This window comes from Rhinocladiella mackenziei, assembly GCF_000835555.1.
Source record: "Rhinocladiella mackenziei CBS 650.93 unplaced genomic scaffold supercont1.4, whole genome shotgun sequence".
In the NCBI taxonomy this organism is placed as follows: domain Eukaryota; kingdom Fungi; phylum Ascomycota; class Eurotiomycetes; order Chaetothyriales; family Herpotrichiellaceae; genus Rhinocladiella; species Rhinocladiella mackenziei.
Genome location: NW_013550601.1, coordinates 3466824 through 3483403, shown reverse-complemented (window position 1 = coordinate 3483403; position 16580 = coordinate 3466824). Strand labels below are relative to the sequence as shown.

Genomic DNA, 16580 nt, shown 5'->3' with positions numbered 1-16580 from the left:
GCCAATGATATTGACCTCGAACGGCCTCTGCACCACTCGGGATTGCCCTGATCCATCTTCAGCATGACGGGACCCGCGTAGCCAGCATTAAGAACTAGAACGTCCAACCACCGGCACACGCCGCGCACGAAGTTCGCAAGCGCCCGTACAGAGGCGGCCTGCGAGACATTCGCATGCGACGACATCGACCTGCATGGCGGGATTGGTGGTCTTGAGCTCGTCTGCCACGCGCGTGACATCAGTTGTTGTTCGTGAAAAGATGACGATCCTCGATGCCCGAGCTTTCGCGTACGCATACACGATGTATTCGCCTATCCCTGTACTCGCGCCGACAATGCACTCTGAACAACTCTGGGACTTGTACGGCCAACAGATTCAGGAACGCAGATGTCGACTGATGTTGTGTTAGAATAGCCCATCGACAGTGGCGACGCGAGGGATTAGGTGCCAGCTTTGTTCCAATCGTGGAATGCTTGAAGGCTTCTTCAGAACAGTCGGGGAAAAGTGATTTTGAATCCGGAATATATCCACCTTCAAGGCCCTCAGGGGTTATCAGTCAGAGGCTCCGTATAAATTGTGACTCGCTCATTGGATAGAGTTGGTAGCGTCGCAAGATAATGGCTCCGCCTTGCCATGCCCAAAAGGGGAACAGGAACATATCTATACCGACCCCTTCCTCTCCACGTGGATGAAATGGCTCAAGACTGACATTCTCCTGGCCAGGGCTGTCGAGAATTGTTGGAACAAGGGATCGCGAGCTGGATGGTGAGTGACAGAAGCTTACAAAATATGGTGAGACAAGTTCCGACATCTTGGAAAGTTGCAAGGTTGGGAAAGGTGCTTACTATCACGCGGTAGTAGTCCCGGCTCCCACGTGAAGGATATACCTTCCAATCTTCATGTTCTTCTCTTCGATTCTAGAAAAGTCAACTGTGACTCGCAAGGTCGAAATGTCGATATTACGACTGTTGACCGAAACTACTGAAGCTGGCGACACTGAAATTTGGAACATCCGCTCTGAATCCTGTGCCGCAATCCATGGTGGCTCGTAAAGCAATTCTTACGGAATCATCTTCTTTGGCTCATCTCCGTCTTGAGAGACAGGGAATCTTATCCATGTCTTCTTCCAAGTTTCGTGGCAGGCAACCAATGCCACCGCTGATGCAAAATCACCCAAACATCTGTTCTCGATGGATTCCGTGGCCTCTTCTGTCGGGGGTTGCCATTTTCCACTGATCCGAAGACACGTCTTTTGCTTGCTGTGTCCATCCATGGCCGAAAGAGGGTCCATCATTCTGACATCTTCTCATCCTCAACATTTTCTGATCCGGCAGAGTGCAAGGTCGAGCCTTTCTTACCATCAGTGGTTTACGTCCTTTCACTCAAATGTCTATGAAGACTCCACAAATCCCGGTTCAAATTTCACCTCGATTGCCTCGTCCATCCTACGGCGCGGGATTCGTCTCTAGTCGCCCGCGTTTGCGACAATTTTCATCATTTTTCTGATGCTGCTCCTGGGCTCTTCTGAAGCTGCTTCGAAATCAAAACTCTAAGCGACAAACATCACATGTATCGCCTCCGATATGGGGAACTCATTCCAGGAAGTCTGCCAGCTTTTGGTGCGCAATTCTCGGGGGCTTTGGTATATCATGCTTAGTACGGTGAATATTGATCATGCGAAGGGCCACTTCGATCTTGCGCTCTGACGAGATATGACGAACACCTTTGGTCAGTTTCCATCGAGTTCTGGACATTCGTGTATCACTTCCTGGTCTTCACGGCTACAAGTCGTCTACAGGTTCCAACTATCGTTTCGCCATTCACATCATACTGGCGGCATCCTACTGGATTCTGATGGCTGGAGGCTACATCTTCTTTGCCATTGGAATGACAGTTGCTTGGCTGAATATTTTTCTCGAACCGTACGCAAACAGAAACAGCTCTAAAGCCTCCGACTCCATGCCCATCTTGAATTGTTCCCCCACAGCAGCCGCAGTCGTGGATCATATCTGGAAAATTTTCACCTCGGACCTCAATGGCAGGCTGTTTCGCCGCCGTTTGGGTCTCCTCCCTTTACTTCCTGTAGCAGCCAAAGGATTATATTGAAGCAACACCGGGCTCCCACCATCTGATGGGACTAGTTACCATAAAGACCGCATCGATCAAATCACGACATTTCGAGGGATCGGTGCAGTCCGATCCACCGGGACTGTTAGAATGCCTCATGGTGGAATCATGGTGACATACAGGCGGAAGAGCTGGGCAATGATGTGACAGGCGAAGGCCGTCAATTTGTCTTAATGTCGGGGGTTCGCGGACCGTCGCTAGCACCACGCCCTACAATTCGTTCCGGAAATTCAACAAACTTTTCTTCGTCAGCCCCATCAGTCTCTACATCGGCAAGGTTAGCTACTCAATCTATCTCCTCCACGGCTTAAGCACTCGAAGTGCAGGATACGGGGCCTCCTCCGCGCATTTACAAAACTGCCATCCCTGTACCAGGTGACACGACAAGTTAAATTCCGTACTGAGACGCCAAAAGAAATCGGATCAAGAATGAACCTGCAGCTTTCGAGATCCTGGCAATCTTTGCCACCGGACTCTGCTTCTGACGTTTGCCTCTGATAATTTGGACGGCGGATCTTATGATTGGTGCGAACGGAAAATGCAACAACCTGCCGCTAGAACTGGTAAGTATCGGGCAGAAGAACCGAAATCAGACTAAATGATGTATAGATCGCAAGGATGGAATATTACTCAGTTGAGACGTCCGTTCACAACAAACATCAGTAGCTGGTTCCATCTCATTTATCTCCATTCTGTTCTGACGACCTAGTCGCCTGAAACCTAGGTGGAAGCAGGTTTCGGCGGCACAGTCGCCATTGAGAATATCTACCCGTACCGCGAGAACAATTTGGAGTGATATCCTGTAAATCATGTATTTCCCTCATCAATATGAATGCTCGTAGCCGCCCGGAATATCAAGACGGCTTTCTTTGCAGACTTTAGCACGTGGGATGGCAATATTCCTAAGTTTCCCAATGCGGATAATTAGTTCTACGATGGATGCGACTAGTCTATGGCCATCCCTTGGAAATTGAGTATCTAGGCAGCTGACTTACGAAATGAGGATGCGAGCGTAGCTGGAAGGAAGGCTTGTCATTCCTAAACTACTAGTTCCAAAGATGTCATGAAAAGGAAAGATTACTACGCTAAAGCAAAGACATTGAACTCGCCGCACGCGAAAGGCTTGCTAACATAATTCCACCTGTGACACAATGTCATCCTGCTCGAACCTGAAAGCCTGTTGAAGGCATTCGGTTGGGTTGATTTTGTCGCTTTTGTAAAGTCGAACCATACTCATTACCTAGGACAACTTTTGACTCAGCCACTGTGATATACCCAGCTCTTCATTCTCCCAGTTATGATTCGCCCATCGAGACTTTGTTCTGTGTATCCTTGTCCTGTGTGTCCTTGTTCACCGGGGCTATGATTGCTAGTGTCTGATCCTACTTGCATATTGTCATTTTCCTCATCATAAACATCTGGTTGGAAGGTCGGGTAGATGGCATTCTGCATATCAGTTGTGGGGAAAGGAGAGGAGCCTCCCTCATATGATGGATATTCGTTTGGCACCCAATCGAAGTCCAGAAATTGGCTGCTAAGTGGATCAATTTCTGGTTGAAGGTCAAGGATTGGGTCGCTATAGAAGTCAGTTGTGCTCAATGTTTGGCTTTTTGATAATCGTACTGATGTTCGTCATCTCGAAGTTGGGATTGAAGGCCATCAACGGAGGGAGAGTCAACGCCAGGTGCCCCTGGCATAGTTTCACGACTGCAATGCTTTGAGCGTCTGGTACATTCCTCGCATCTGGAGCCGGCAGCTCCAACGCACTAAGAGAAGAGTCATTTCCAGTTCTAGGCAAGTTCAAATATCGTATACATACCTTCCTGTGCCTTTTATAACACTGTAAGCATTTTCTGGCTTTGTCCGGACCGGTCCAATGTCTGAATGGATCCTTACCGTTGGGTTGCTTGTTAGGTGGCGCTGTCCTAGATGCTTTATGTCAATAGATCATCAGTCAAGAGATGAGCGGGAGTAGAGCATACCGTGCTGGGTCGTTTGTGGACGTCGAAGTTGACATCATCGAAAGCATTCAAGACTTCCGGACCTGAGAACTTGGAAGAACTTAGAAAGGCCGCAGAAGTTGGAGGCACAGAAAGCGGAAGCCAGCTTATATAGCTAGCCAAAACTGGCGCCCAAAGCAGACTGCTATGACCTTCTGTCCTTTCTTGAATGGTTGCATATCAGGGAACTGTCAAGAAAGAAGTGAGGCAGCGGAAGATGAAGCTGACTTGTCAATTTGGCGGGGCTTTCTCATCGGGGGTTACCTCCCTTGGATTAAGGCAAAGGCGAGGAAATATCAGACTCAACAGCTATCAAAGAGAACACCGGACTTGGGAATCCAACGTCCGGCCCGCACCAATGATGAGCCTTAACATGTCGTCGAATGCAGTGGAATTTCTGCTTTCATGGCACCAATCATTTCGCAGCAACATTTCGCTCACCTTTGAGATGAGGACATTTGGAGTCTGGAGAAGTAACTTTCCTATGGATAGGAAGGAGAACCAGCGGGGTTAATCGCTTTGAAGCCCAATTCATCCAGGTTGTCGTCTCCTTATTGACCGGAAAGGGTCGCTCTGAATGCAAGGTATTATCACATGAGTACTTAGGCATGTTGCCATCTGTCTTTGCGTATGTCTGACCTAATATCCTTGTGAATTTTGAGTGGGAGCCCAATATGAGGCAAAATGGATCATGAAGAGTGCATAGGAACGCCGCTGGGTGATCAACCGAGGGGTGGATGAGCTACTGAGAGCTGTAATAGTAGCCAGCTCTCGCTCACAGCCCCTCCACTAACGCACGCTAAGTCAGGCGTAAGTTCGTTTAATCTTTTTGGGGGGAGGGGGGCTTCCAGTTCAAGCCCAGGAAATCTCAACTGTCACCAGTCGACCGGGGAAGAGACATTTTGCGCCGCAGGAGCCACTCGAGCCCAAACACTGGCAAGGGGCACCACGGGGAAAGGCTTTCGTATTGAAACGATATCATCAATTGACTGCCTTCTATGAGGATGAGGAAGGAAGGTAATCTTGTTCATTTGCGCATGATAGTTGGCCCTATCAGAGGTGGCTGGAATGCCGTTGTCGCATAACCATTTGTTCCAAGTAAAAGGAGTGGTTGTTAAAATCCAGAGATTGTCAGGAAAACCTTGTTCGAATGCTTGTGACAGGGATGTGAGGAAAAAAAAAGATGGCCTCGCCGTCCGTTCTGGAGCCAACTTGCCATATCATTCTCATTTCCAAGCATGACCACCAGCCTGCGCCATGCACCCTTGCAGAACCCAATCAACCACCTTAGAATGATGTACTCTGGTTCTTGGTCCTGATGGGTCCTCAGCCTTGGGAAATGCAGAAGAGACATGAGTCATCATTGGTTTCAATCCCATACCAGTGTGGTTGTTCCGCTGCGGGCGATTCGACGTCCGTTATTTTCATCTTCATGACCCCTGTGACCGGTGAAGAGGAGACGCGAGGAGCAATAATTTCTTCGCTGTCGTTCACCGGTCCTGACACTCCTGGGATTTCACACTGAACCTCCGCGATTCGTTGCAGAAATTCGATTACCGGTCTCTGCGCCTGGTCGCCGGAGGCTGTGTATTGGACTGGGTTCTCGGTAAGGTCGCACAAAACAATGTTCTCGACTGGAAGCAGGATCACGAGGAAGACAGTTCAGTCTGTAGACATCAAAGCATGGACTCATACACTGGGATTCGTCAGGCACTGTGGGACCCCGTTGAAGACCTTGCCAATAACTCCATCTCACTGGAGTTCAAGGGCGGAGCTGTCGTAATAGTCGGGGGGATTCGCGATTTTGGCGTCATGTCAAGGTCTAGGAATAGGTTGAGAGCTTTCCCTGGCCACTGGATCAAGATTTGTCCACAGTGCTTGAAATTCATGTCGAGTAGATGACAGATGACCAGCAAATGGAGTGAGGAAGCAGAGATGACCTGTGCGAATGGAGGGAGGTGAGGTATCCATCGGATTACATGGCCTCCTGTCGGGTGTGAAGCACCGTTGTGGTTTATATATTGAAATGGCAGAAATTTTTGTCGCTTGCCCAGATAGCTCCAGTGAGCTTGGGTTGGTAAACTCATGCTTACGCGCAAGCCCTTGGATCAAAAGAGGATTTCGATCTCCTGCTTTGGGTGGTTAACATCACACCACAGAGTCGCCATCAACAACCTCTTGCATTCGGCACATATTCTTCTCTACCAATCCGCACCATGGCTCCGAAAGGTGTTAGACACAAGTACTCGCTGCGCGAGAAGGTGAAATGATCTGAGGTCCGTCGCAGAACTGGTTACAACTCGATCTCAAAGAGGAGGATGCTACACCCACCAAATCCACCACATCCGCTCCACCTACCTATTTAACCAAGATCAATATTTCCAAATTCCCTGTTGCCCAGGAATGGGAGAAAATCGGGGATGCAAAGCGAGAGCAAGTTGCCAAATATCGAGCCTGAATACCTACCTTTCCAAATGTGCGCTGCTGTCCCACATCATGGTCGCTTCGCATGAGAAATTGAACCCAACATTGTCAAATGCAACAACATCGAAGCCATCAAAGACATGGCAAAGTCCAGTCTCCCACTCGAAGTCAAACGTGTCAATATGAACCTCAGCCGCACCAAATTCGCCGGCCTCATGACATACCGTCCATCAAACGACTTCGACAAAACCAATCGATGATATAACGCGTGGCCTGTTTCTCGGTGAAGACGCATACAAAAGGTTGGTGGATGACTATCCAAATGACTGCGCAATGAGGGTGAGATGGTCAAGGCTGTGGGATGAGGAGGAGGCCCTGTGGCAAAGGGGCATTGAATCACTAGGACTTTTGGACAGGGGAAACGCCCGCGATGTTAGAGAATTGGAATGGTCAATCTGGGGCTTGGAGCTGCAGGCCGGCGGTCGTGCGTATTAAAAATTCTAGGCCCAAGCCCACAATGCGAGGATAGAAGCCGCCTAGTCCGCGGGTGACGATTGGAAACGTGAGAGGCGGAACCTCATTAACGAAGTGAGGAAGATGGCACCTGGCTCTGGAGACTGCCCGGGGCTAACGTGATGCGATGATCGCTGTGTTTGGGGAGGGTGACATGGTTGAACTGGGTCGTATCGTTGCTCCTCTCGAAGAAGAGCACCGAGGGTAAGAGAATGAGCATCGTCATTGACGGGAGGAGGAAGAAGAGGAAGTCCTTGTGATAGCAAACTATGTTCGATTAGGTCCTCCTTGTGGCTGTATAATATGCGTTGGCTTTCCCGGTAGCTCCCGAAGCCAATTAAATTACATGATCGGGAAGCAGAATGGACATGAGCCAATCCAGGTCTACCTCTTCGATTGTCTATCTCTATTGGTCGTAGCGGAGTCTATTAACCCTATTATACAGCATGAAGTAGAGGAACACCCAAAAAGCCCATCAGATCTTCTTTTTCAGGTCGAGACCACCGAGATGAAGTCGGGCAACGAAGAAGAAAATACACCCAACAATGCAGGTACATCCTCCGAAAAGCTGTAGGTACAAAAAGTCACCATGATCGCGAGTGATGAGAGCTCCTCCAATCGGACTTCCTGTCAAGGCACCAATTGAACCAGCACCGAACACGGTTCCTGTCCGAATACCAATTTCTTTGATGGGTGAGATCTGCGCAATGAGAGCTGGGGTCAAGCCAATAGCTGCACCAGATGTGAATCCAAACAAGGGTGCAAAGACGAGTTGGCCGGCGTTACTTGTGGCTGGGATCCAGACGGCGAGGATCAAGATGGTGGTGAGGGTGCAGAATACACTCATAACATTGTATCGACCGACTTTGTCGCCCAGGATACCAGGGAGGGTTCGACCGAAGACGGAACCCGCATTGAGGATCGAGACGAGATACTGCGCCAAGTCCAGAGACATGCCACGTCCATTGGCGACGGCCGTGATGAAGGAGAAGACTGGAAACATGCCCCAGTAGAAGAAAAACACCGCCAGCGTGGTCAGAAGCATAGGAACTTCACCAAGCGGGCGGATGAAGGCCATGACTTTGAATTGGCGGCGCGTTGGGGGAAGACGAGAGCGGAGGGTCAGAATGGCGAAGATGCAGAGACCCAGGATCAGAAAGGCACAAGTCCGCATGGCCCAGGGGAAACCCGTTTCTTCGATCATGCGGCTGACGATGATGGGGAAGAGCACACCACCCAGAGAACTGCCTGACGCAGCCAAGCCGATGGCCATACCACGCTTCTTGAAGAACCAGGTTGATATACAGGTCATGGCAGGGGTGAAGAGGAAACAGGCGCCGATGGCGGAACACACCCCCTGGCTGAGCAGAAATTGGTAGTATTCTTTGGAAATGGAGGCCATCATCAAGCCGAAGACGTGCAAAAAGGTTCCAATGAACAAGAGATGCATGTGTCCGTAATTGTCGAAGATATACCCGGCCAGCGGTCCTGTTGCCAACATGAAGAAAGTCTCCAGGGATGGGATCCATGCGACTGTGCTGGGCGAATACTCGCTGAGTTGATCGCGCATGTAGTAGTCTTGGAAGACACCGATACAGTTGATCCAGCTAGGAAGAGTGGTTAGCAGGAAGAACGGGTTGAAAGATGTGAAACAGGTATACGCACCCCCAAGAAACGAAAAAGCAGGCGGATGCACCGGCGACAGTAAGCCAGGCTCGAAGACCTCCATCTGGGAACGAAGCTGGGTCCATCCATGGGTTGTACGGGGCTTTGGGCGATTCATTTGGCGCAGGTTGTTCTGGAGAAGACCTTCCAGTAGTAGAAGGGGAATACTTCTCTGTACCTGGATCGATTTTGACTTCGCTCTGAGGTTCATTTTGGGGTGTGACGTCCTTTTCTGGTTCTGTTGACATTGTTGATCGAGGCTAGAATGTTACGGCGGGATGCTTTGGTGGGCGTTAGGCTGGCGTGATTTGTACAATGCAGGTCCTTTATGTATTCAGACACGTCTCTGGATACACTTGTCGGTTGGGGGTGGAAAAAAATACTGTCCAAATACAATCCCAAGAAATGAACCGGAAGACAGGATGGGACGAAAGTGAAAGGGACAGAAGGATATATAAAGTTATCAAATTGAAATCCCCTGGATTCGAGATAATCAACAAAATACCAGGTCCGTTTCGGAGGAATGGTCATTTCTGCAACCGAGTCGATGGGGGTCGGCTTTTAGGAAAGCGCGAGAACCGTTGTTACTGTAAAGTCCGTTGTACATGATTAGATTAGATACCACCAAGTACTGCGAGACTCCGGTGAATGGATCGTGTCGAAAGTCCTGGTTCGTCGTTTTATCATGATCATAGCTAATTGTCTTTGAATTATGACGTGAGGGATCACGATTGTTGAAGTTGTGATGTCGGCTGGTAACAGTTGGCACCTCAGTACAAATCAACACCGAGATCGTACATGCGAAGGCCTGAGACAGCAGTACCCACAATATTGGCCTCTCCTCTCCAGTTCTCGGCTCGCTCCAGACACATCTCGGCCGATCCATCAACGAAAACTTAGCTCCGAGACGCTTTCACAGCCCATGACCGGGACAGAAAAACAAACAATCCTTAACTTGTTTGGTCGTTGGCAATATATATTTTTGCTCAATGAGTGTCCGGGTCAGCTTAATGTAGTCATCAGTCTCGCTGCAGTCAGGTATCGTGTTCGGCTTCATGCAAATCACTCGGACTAGTAGTCCAAATTGGTTGCCTAAACATCTTTTGTGGACCATTCATTACAACCCGCACAATGCACACGGCAGGGCATGGTTGCCATTGTGATTCTGATTTATCTTCCCGTTCTCTTTTTCTCCTAGCACTCGTTTGCTTTGGTATGCTGAGCGTCATTACACCCCATGAGCGATGTGAGGCCTGTTTGCATTCCCCGTTGGGCTTAGCCTAGTCACGTGCACCTCGGCCTTCGTGGCCCTTTGTTCGCTTGGGTAATGTTATTCTGTACACCACATTTTGTTATTCTGTACACCGCTTTTGATTGGTCCGGATTTTTATTTTTCCGGTTATCTGCGCAGTTCGAAGATACGTGATGTCACAACACCTAAGTCTGCCTATATAGAATGCAGAAATGATGGTTAACGATGGTATCCTCTGCACGGTCGATACCTCGTGCTGACTAAGGTAACAAACCAGCGCCCATAGGCTTGGGTGGGAACCGCCCATAAGCGGGGCAGTTGCCCCCCGGCTTATGGGCGGTTTCCCCCCGGTTCATGGGCGGTTTCCCCCTCCGGCTTATGAGCGGTCCTCCCAAGCCTATGGGCGCTGGTTTGTTACCTTAGTCAGCACGAGGTATCGACCGTGCAGGGGATCTCTACACAAATCCGGCTGTGTAGGCCACAATAATTTACAAAGTATACAGAGAAGCTCAAAATGCACGGTACTTATCTACCAAGGAAAAGGGAATCAAATGTGTTTATTGCTTCGCAACCACCTATAACGGGGAGAGTTTAACGCGTCACCCCTCCACAGCTACGCCACTTACTAGTGTTTTCTCGCCATCGCCGGGCCAACGGCAACAAGCTCTGTTAGCGCGGTGTACAGAATAACAGGATGAGAGCGTTAAGTGTACAGAATAAGGCGAGAGAGAGGTGGTGGTGTACAGAATAAGGAGAGTTGAGGCATGGTGTACAGAATAAGCAGGTTTTCCGGTGTACAGAATAACAAAAGTTGGTGTACAGAATAATACCCCCCTGTTCGCTTGCGCCTCGCTCAGATAGATTCAAACAACCAATCTTCTCTTGGCCCAATGTCAGCGAAGGGTACCGCGAAAGCCAATGTCCTGACCGAAGTTGCCGGTGATGGAGGAGCATGGTGACGGTCAGGGCCTCAAGGAGGTTCTCGCTTATAAAGCAACGCTCCCATCCCCTAGTGATTGCAGGTTTTCGATCTCCAAATCCATCTCCTTGGGTTTTCGAGTTTCGCGCTCCTTTCGTGGGTCGAATACCTTGGCCCAGGAGAGGTCGAACGCGTCTTTATAGGTATGTGAGATGGCTCGTTCTTGAAATGGCTTGTCGTGAGCCGGTTGTGCCTAATATACCCCCCGGGCTTCACACCGCTCCACGAACTATTTCAAATGACGTAAACTGACCATTCAAGACAGGGCCAAAAATTCAAAGGATTTTGATTCTGTCAGACACTAAGTTCAATTCGCTCCCATCTCATCCCGGAGTGTGTCTTCCGAAAGTAAAGGATAGCTGGAATTCTTCCGGAAGGACTTCACGATCCAAAACAAGATTGCGCAGAGACTGGCCCACGATTACACATTGACAGACCAATCATCTCAGAGGGAGAGAAGACAAAAGGAAACAGAAATCTTCATTCATATTACCTGAACACTATGATATACCCAAGCCATGCAGTCCCACCCGAAACTCCTCGTCATATGCTAATGCAGAACAAAGACGCCTTCATGTCAATGTCATAAAATGGGAGGTTCATGTGGCCTCCTGCCATCACTGTGCAGTTGCCTCCATGCTTCTGTTATATGTCGTGTACCAATTTTCATCCTTCCTACTTCATCGCCATGTACGCTGCGGAGGCTTCCCTCCGGAGAGCCTTCTGCTCGATGGTTTCAGGCCTGAGCCGTGGCTTTTCCTCCTTGTTGGGCCTCTTGGTGGGCAAGAGGGCCTTGAGACTCGACATGGTCGAGGTGCTCCGGATGGATGAAGTCTCAGCAACGGCATTGGTCTTTTCCTTCGTTGACGGAGACATGTCAGGCTAGAGGTCAGGTTGGTGATTGGGTAATTGATGAGGAAGAATGTTATGTAATGCTGGTGTCAGCTTCTTATCCCTTTTTTGCTGGGTATAAAGGTCGCCTTGCGCGGAAGGCCTGAGGTGAGGTAGGGGTTTGGTGGAGTCGAACTGAAATCAGGTTGTATTGGCTAACAGGTTGCTCAGACTGAGGTCGATGTTTCCTGAGAACTTTTGTGGTCTCTTTGGACTTGCGAAAGATGTTGGAATTCTATACGACAAGCTGCTCGGTCGATCCTATACTGTTGTTGGCTTGGACGACCTCGGTCTTTGGTATGGAGACGCAATTGGTAGTGGATATGATCGACGGACAAGTCTGTCAACTGGGAAAAAGGGATTGAACATATGTTGAATAGGAATATTCGAGCTTGAAAGACTTCAGGCCTCAGGTAATGCTCTGGCCTGGCTTTTATGAACTTGAGGGTTTGTACGGGTGACTCCCACGGGGCCGCCTGGTTGGCCATATACCTTTGAGCACACAAAATAAGCGAAACCTAAAAGAGGCCCATCCCCCCAGCGTCCAGAGTCCACGGGTCTGACTCATTTTCTTGGTATATCTCTTTTGAATTGTCTCATTTTGTTCTTCACTACTAATGAGCCAATGACATCTAGACCTTACATCGACCAGCTTTGATCAGTAAAGCCGAACCGGTCAGGAAGCGGAGATGGACGCGGCTGGTATACGGGGAACGAAATGGCTGTGGCGCAAGGAAGGGCGTATACTCGTTCCTTATGAGTGATGAATGGGGAAATTAAACGCCTTGAACATGCGTATTCGGAATGAGTGGTGAGTCAGAAACCCACATCCTTTTCCACTTGATGCAAGCAAGGGATCAATGGTAGCCTGACAACCTGATCCGCTTTCTCAGTGGGGGGGATATGAAGACATCTGTTCTCCTCTATTGGACTTGATGTAGTTTCTGCCTGGCGGTAGTCTGACCAAGTTAGTAATGGCTGCGCAGGTCTAACTGTATGCTCTGAGGCATTTCTCACACCTTATGTTTTGTTATGCTCCTCATTTTAACCTTTTATGAAGTATCGCCTAGCATCAAGATGGAAGGTGATATATACATTCATGATGCAATGTTTGATGGTGTCTTCTAGCGGTTGCATGTTTGGAGCCTTTAGCTCATTGCTGTGAAACCTCTCTTGCTTAGAAAACTGGCTCATACCGATCATCAATGATGCAGTTTGACGTTGACAATTTTCATGAGTCGGTTTCTGGCACATCCAAATCTAATGACCACCCATTTTTATTTCGCCCAGGGAACTTCATAAACTGGTGTACATGTTTCCCCAATATAACTGAGGGTGTCAATCACTGTGACTTGAGCTTTTCCGTTAATTCTGGAACCTTCTCAAACAAGTCTCCCACTAGGCCAACATCGGCCACCTGGAAAATCGGGGCATCTGGATCCTTGTTGATGCAGGCAATCACTTTACTGTCCTTCATACCAGCAAGATGTTGGATGGCCCCTGAAATGCCGGCGCACAGGTAGAGTTGTGGAGCGACGTTCTTTCCTGTTTGGCCAACTTGCAAACTGTTGTCCGCGAAGCCACTGTCAACCGCAGCTCTTGAAGCCCCAATGGCTGCGCCCAAAGCGTCGGCCAACGGTGGTATCAACCGGTCAAACTCTTCTTTGGATTTCAATCCTCGTCCGCCAGAAACCACTCTTTCAGCCGAGGCAAGTTCTGGTCGATCGGATTTGGCCAAGTTTTCCGAAACCCATTCAGTTGGTGACTCTGCTTTGGGGTCAACAGCATCCTCGATGGAGGCCGAACCACCTTCTGTCTCTGCTGGTGTGAACGAGGTTTGTCGAACTGTTAAGAGTTTCGTGGGGTCGGAGCTCTGAACCGTTAGGATTGCATTGCCTGCGTATATCGGTCGTACGAACGCTGTAGCATGCTAAGCCTACCCTGCTCTTCAGGAGATTGATTGCGACTTACTGTCTTCGCCTTCAACTGCCATGACATCAGAGATTTGTTGAACATCCAGCAATGCAGCCACTCTAGGTAGTAAACTCTTTCCAAAGGCGGAGTGTGCTGCAATCACATGTGTATAACCTCCCTTTTTGATGTTCTCCACCAAAAGAGGTGCCCAGTTCTCAGGGAGACCTCTTTCGTAGGATTCGTTTTCTACCACAAGCACTTTCTCCAGGCCTTTGATTTTCGCCGCCTCTTCTGCGATTGATCTGGCAGCTTTTCCCGCAACAAAGCCATGGACTGAGCCTCCGAGTTTCTGTCCAGCGGTCACGGCGCCTAGGGAACCGGTATTGAGTTTGCCATCTCGTTGCTCGAGAATGGCGAGTGTGGACAATAGTCTTGTGAGAGATGACGATCGAGATTGAGCAATAAGAGACGGAGAACCCGACCGAGCACGCACGGCGCGCAGAGCACAGTGCTTAGCTATCGACAACATGACGCCGGATTTCTTGTGCCCCCCGAATCCGCACGGGAGAGGAGATGGAAGCCGGGCAGAGCAGTCGAGGTGACTTCTGCGTGAGTTCCTGCGAAAGTCTTTTGGTTTTGAGATTGTCGTGAGTGTCTGCAAGGTTCTCAACCTCGGGATTGTTCGGCGGCACGGGTCCGAAGAGCGAGTTTGTTCCCGCAGCCCCTCGGAGTTTTTTGACATAGTCCGACATTGGCGTGCTCCTACAATCCAGTATTGGTGAAAGCACTTGAACGTATTCTGATTTCTCAAATCAAGCACAAGACACAAGCTAGGTATATTCTCTGACTGTGACTGATCACATGTTTCGTGGACTGCATTCTTCTTTGCTTGGACCGTAATGTGAATTGAACAATGAACGATATGAAATGACAACACCCCATGGATTCATTTTCCCTTGCCGGTGGCCTCAGATAATGAGCACAATGCTTGTTCCTTTCGCTATGCATGACGCTGAACGCTGGACACACCCTGTCCCATACAAAAAGCCATGGGGGACAAAGAGCAATGAAAAACGTTGACAACAGTAGGAAAAATAATTCGACAACATCCTGGACTCTCAAAATGCTCACTGTAGCCCCCCAATTCTGGAATACACACCATTGAGACTGGGATAACGTCGACATTGATCATTTCGGCTTTCGCCAGAAGTATTGCTATGAGAAGTCAGTGCTTGTGAGCTTGTGGCGGCTGCAATTCGAGAAATACCTTATGCTGCTTGCGGCACGCTCGCAATCCGGGTTTTCGCAAGTCATTGACCACGGCCTCCTTCCTCTTTTCATCTTCATCCAGATCCGGAATATAATAATATTCGCTTTCGAGAGGTTTTCCAGCCGCATCTTTACCTTCCCTGGCAACCTCGCCAATACAGGCCGTCTCACTAATAACGCTTCTAATCTCATTTATGGACAGAACACCTGCCTCTCGTGGGAGGTGGCTTAGGATGGTTGACAACGGGGTGGAAGATAATCTTGAAAACGCGAGTTGGTTGATAATGTGACTTCGCACGTCGATTTCTGGCGATGGCTTCTGGGGCATGGCGGGAGCCTGATGCGGATGAAGAGGTTCAGTGTGTGATGATCGAGAACTCTTAATAGATACACTAGGGCGAGGAGAATCTCCAGCAGCAAACGAAGCCATACGTGGTAGAAGATTAGCACCAAATGGTCCAAACGAGTGGATGATGGGATCATTCTCCTCATCATTGTCAGAAAAATCCTCACTGGTGCTGGAAACATTATTCTGCGAAACGCCGGTATAGGGAACATTTTGAGAGAGGGCCTGCGTAGTCTGGGACACTTCTGCGACATCAGATATTCCGTTGAGCTCGGGAGATGGCTCCGGATCCTCGTATATCTCGACGGTTTCACCAGGTGCTCGGGTGGGAGGAAGAGGCGGTGAAGACGGCATCAATGCTTGCACGGCAGGTGACGGCGAAACTGGAGAAGCAGGTCGTCGTCGAGCTTGCATTGGACTCGGGCTTGGAGGAGTTGAATGGCGTAGCATGGCACGCTGTCTCTTGGTGGGAGATTCCTCCTCATCCTCATCGTCATCGGACGATATAGCACCCAAATGAGGCTTCGGCGGCCACTGCACGACAACACGGCTGTCATGAACGTCAACCATGATCTCGGCATCCCTCATGTCGGACGAGAAAGTCTCCCCTTTCTTGACCTCGTACACCTGACCCTTGCAATGTATTTTGATGCCATTCCAACCCGAACACATTATCTCGACACGATCACGCTCAAGGCGCGAACCGGCTGGTTTGTAGCAAGCTTCGACGTGAACTCTGGAAATGAGACGGTTGGCCGCGAACTGGTAGTCGCAGGAAGCACTGGATCTCCCCATACGCGTTATCTTTCCATCCGCATTTAGTTGGATAGACGGGACAGTTCCAAGAGGAGTCCGTTCTGAGAGCGTGGAAGAAGGCTTGGGAAGATTGAGCTTTGACTGCGTAACGCGTGAAGGTGAAGAAGACAGGACAGCAGTGGAGGAAGTAGGTACTGGCGTAGGATATGTCGGTTGCTCGTCGTATGCATCTCGATTCCGCTTCAGTGGTCTCGGTAGAGATGGCGAGGACAAAAGAGGCTCAAAGGCGGGCAGGAGTGATGTTGCACGTCTCTTTAAGCCTGGCGTAGGGGACTCTGCAGTTTCTGAAAGAGTGGTCGAGGGAGCCATGCTGGTGTTGCTTTGGGCTCAGCGACCTGGAGCGTGATAGCCGGGATGGGGTGTTTGGCTAGCTCAAAGCGCGTC

At 49.5% G+C, this 16580-nt stretch overlaps 5 protein-coding genes across 5 annotated transcripts; 1 reads left to right on the top strand and 4 right to left on the bottom strand.

The window, feature by feature from the left end:
- Positions 1-6343: 6343 nt before the first annotated feature.
- On the top strand, positions 6344-6585 carry Z518_06367 (uncharacterized protein; the record flags this gene model as incomplete). The annotated part of the gene is made up of 2 exons (XM_013417177.1): positions 6344-6388; positions 6415-6585. 2 exons carry the CDS (start codon positions 6344-6346, stop codon positions 6583-6585), a joined length of 216 nt encoding a protein of 71 aa, XP_013272631.1.
- Positions 6586-7539: 954 nt separating this feature from the next.
- Z518_06366 (uncharacterized protein) lies at positions 7540-8977 on the bottom strand (the record flags this gene model as incomplete). Its single annotated transcript, XM_013417176.1, has 2 exons — positions 7540-8671; positions 8730-8977. The coding sequence occupies 2 exons, from the start codon at positions 8975-8977 to the stop codon at positions 7540-7542; spliced, it is 1380 nt and encodes a 459-aa protein (XP_013272630.1).
- Positions 8978-11635: 2658 nt separating this feature from the next.
- Positions 11636-11836, bottom strand: Z518_06365 (uncharacterized protein; the record flags this gene model as incomplete). Its single annotated transcript, XM_013417175.1, has 1 exon — positions 11636-11836. The coding sequence occupies one exon, from the start codon at positions 11834-11836 to the stop codon at positions 11636-11638; it is 201 nt and encodes a 66-aa protein (XP_013272629.1).
- Positions 11837-13193: 1357 nt separating this feature from the next.
- Z518_06364 (uncharacterized protein) lies at positions 13194-14294 on the bottom strand (the record flags this gene model as incomplete). The annotated part of the gene is made up of 2 exons (XM_013417174.1): positions 13194-13771; positions 13823-14294. 2 exons carry the CDS (start codon positions 14292-14294, stop codon positions 13194-13196), a joined length of 1050 nt encoding a protein of 349 aa, XP_013272628.1.
- A 659-nt stretch (positions 14295-14953) lies between these two features.
- On the bottom strand, positions 14954-16505 carry Z518_06363 (uncharacterized protein; the record flags this gene model as incomplete). Its single annotated transcript, XM_013417173.1, has 2 exons — positions 14954-14980; positions 15033-16505. 2 exons carry the CDS (start codon positions 16503-16505, stop codon positions 14954-14956), a joined length of 1500 nt encoding a protein of 499 aa, XP_013272627.1.
- Between the last annotated feature and the right edge of the window lie 75 nt (positions 16506-16580).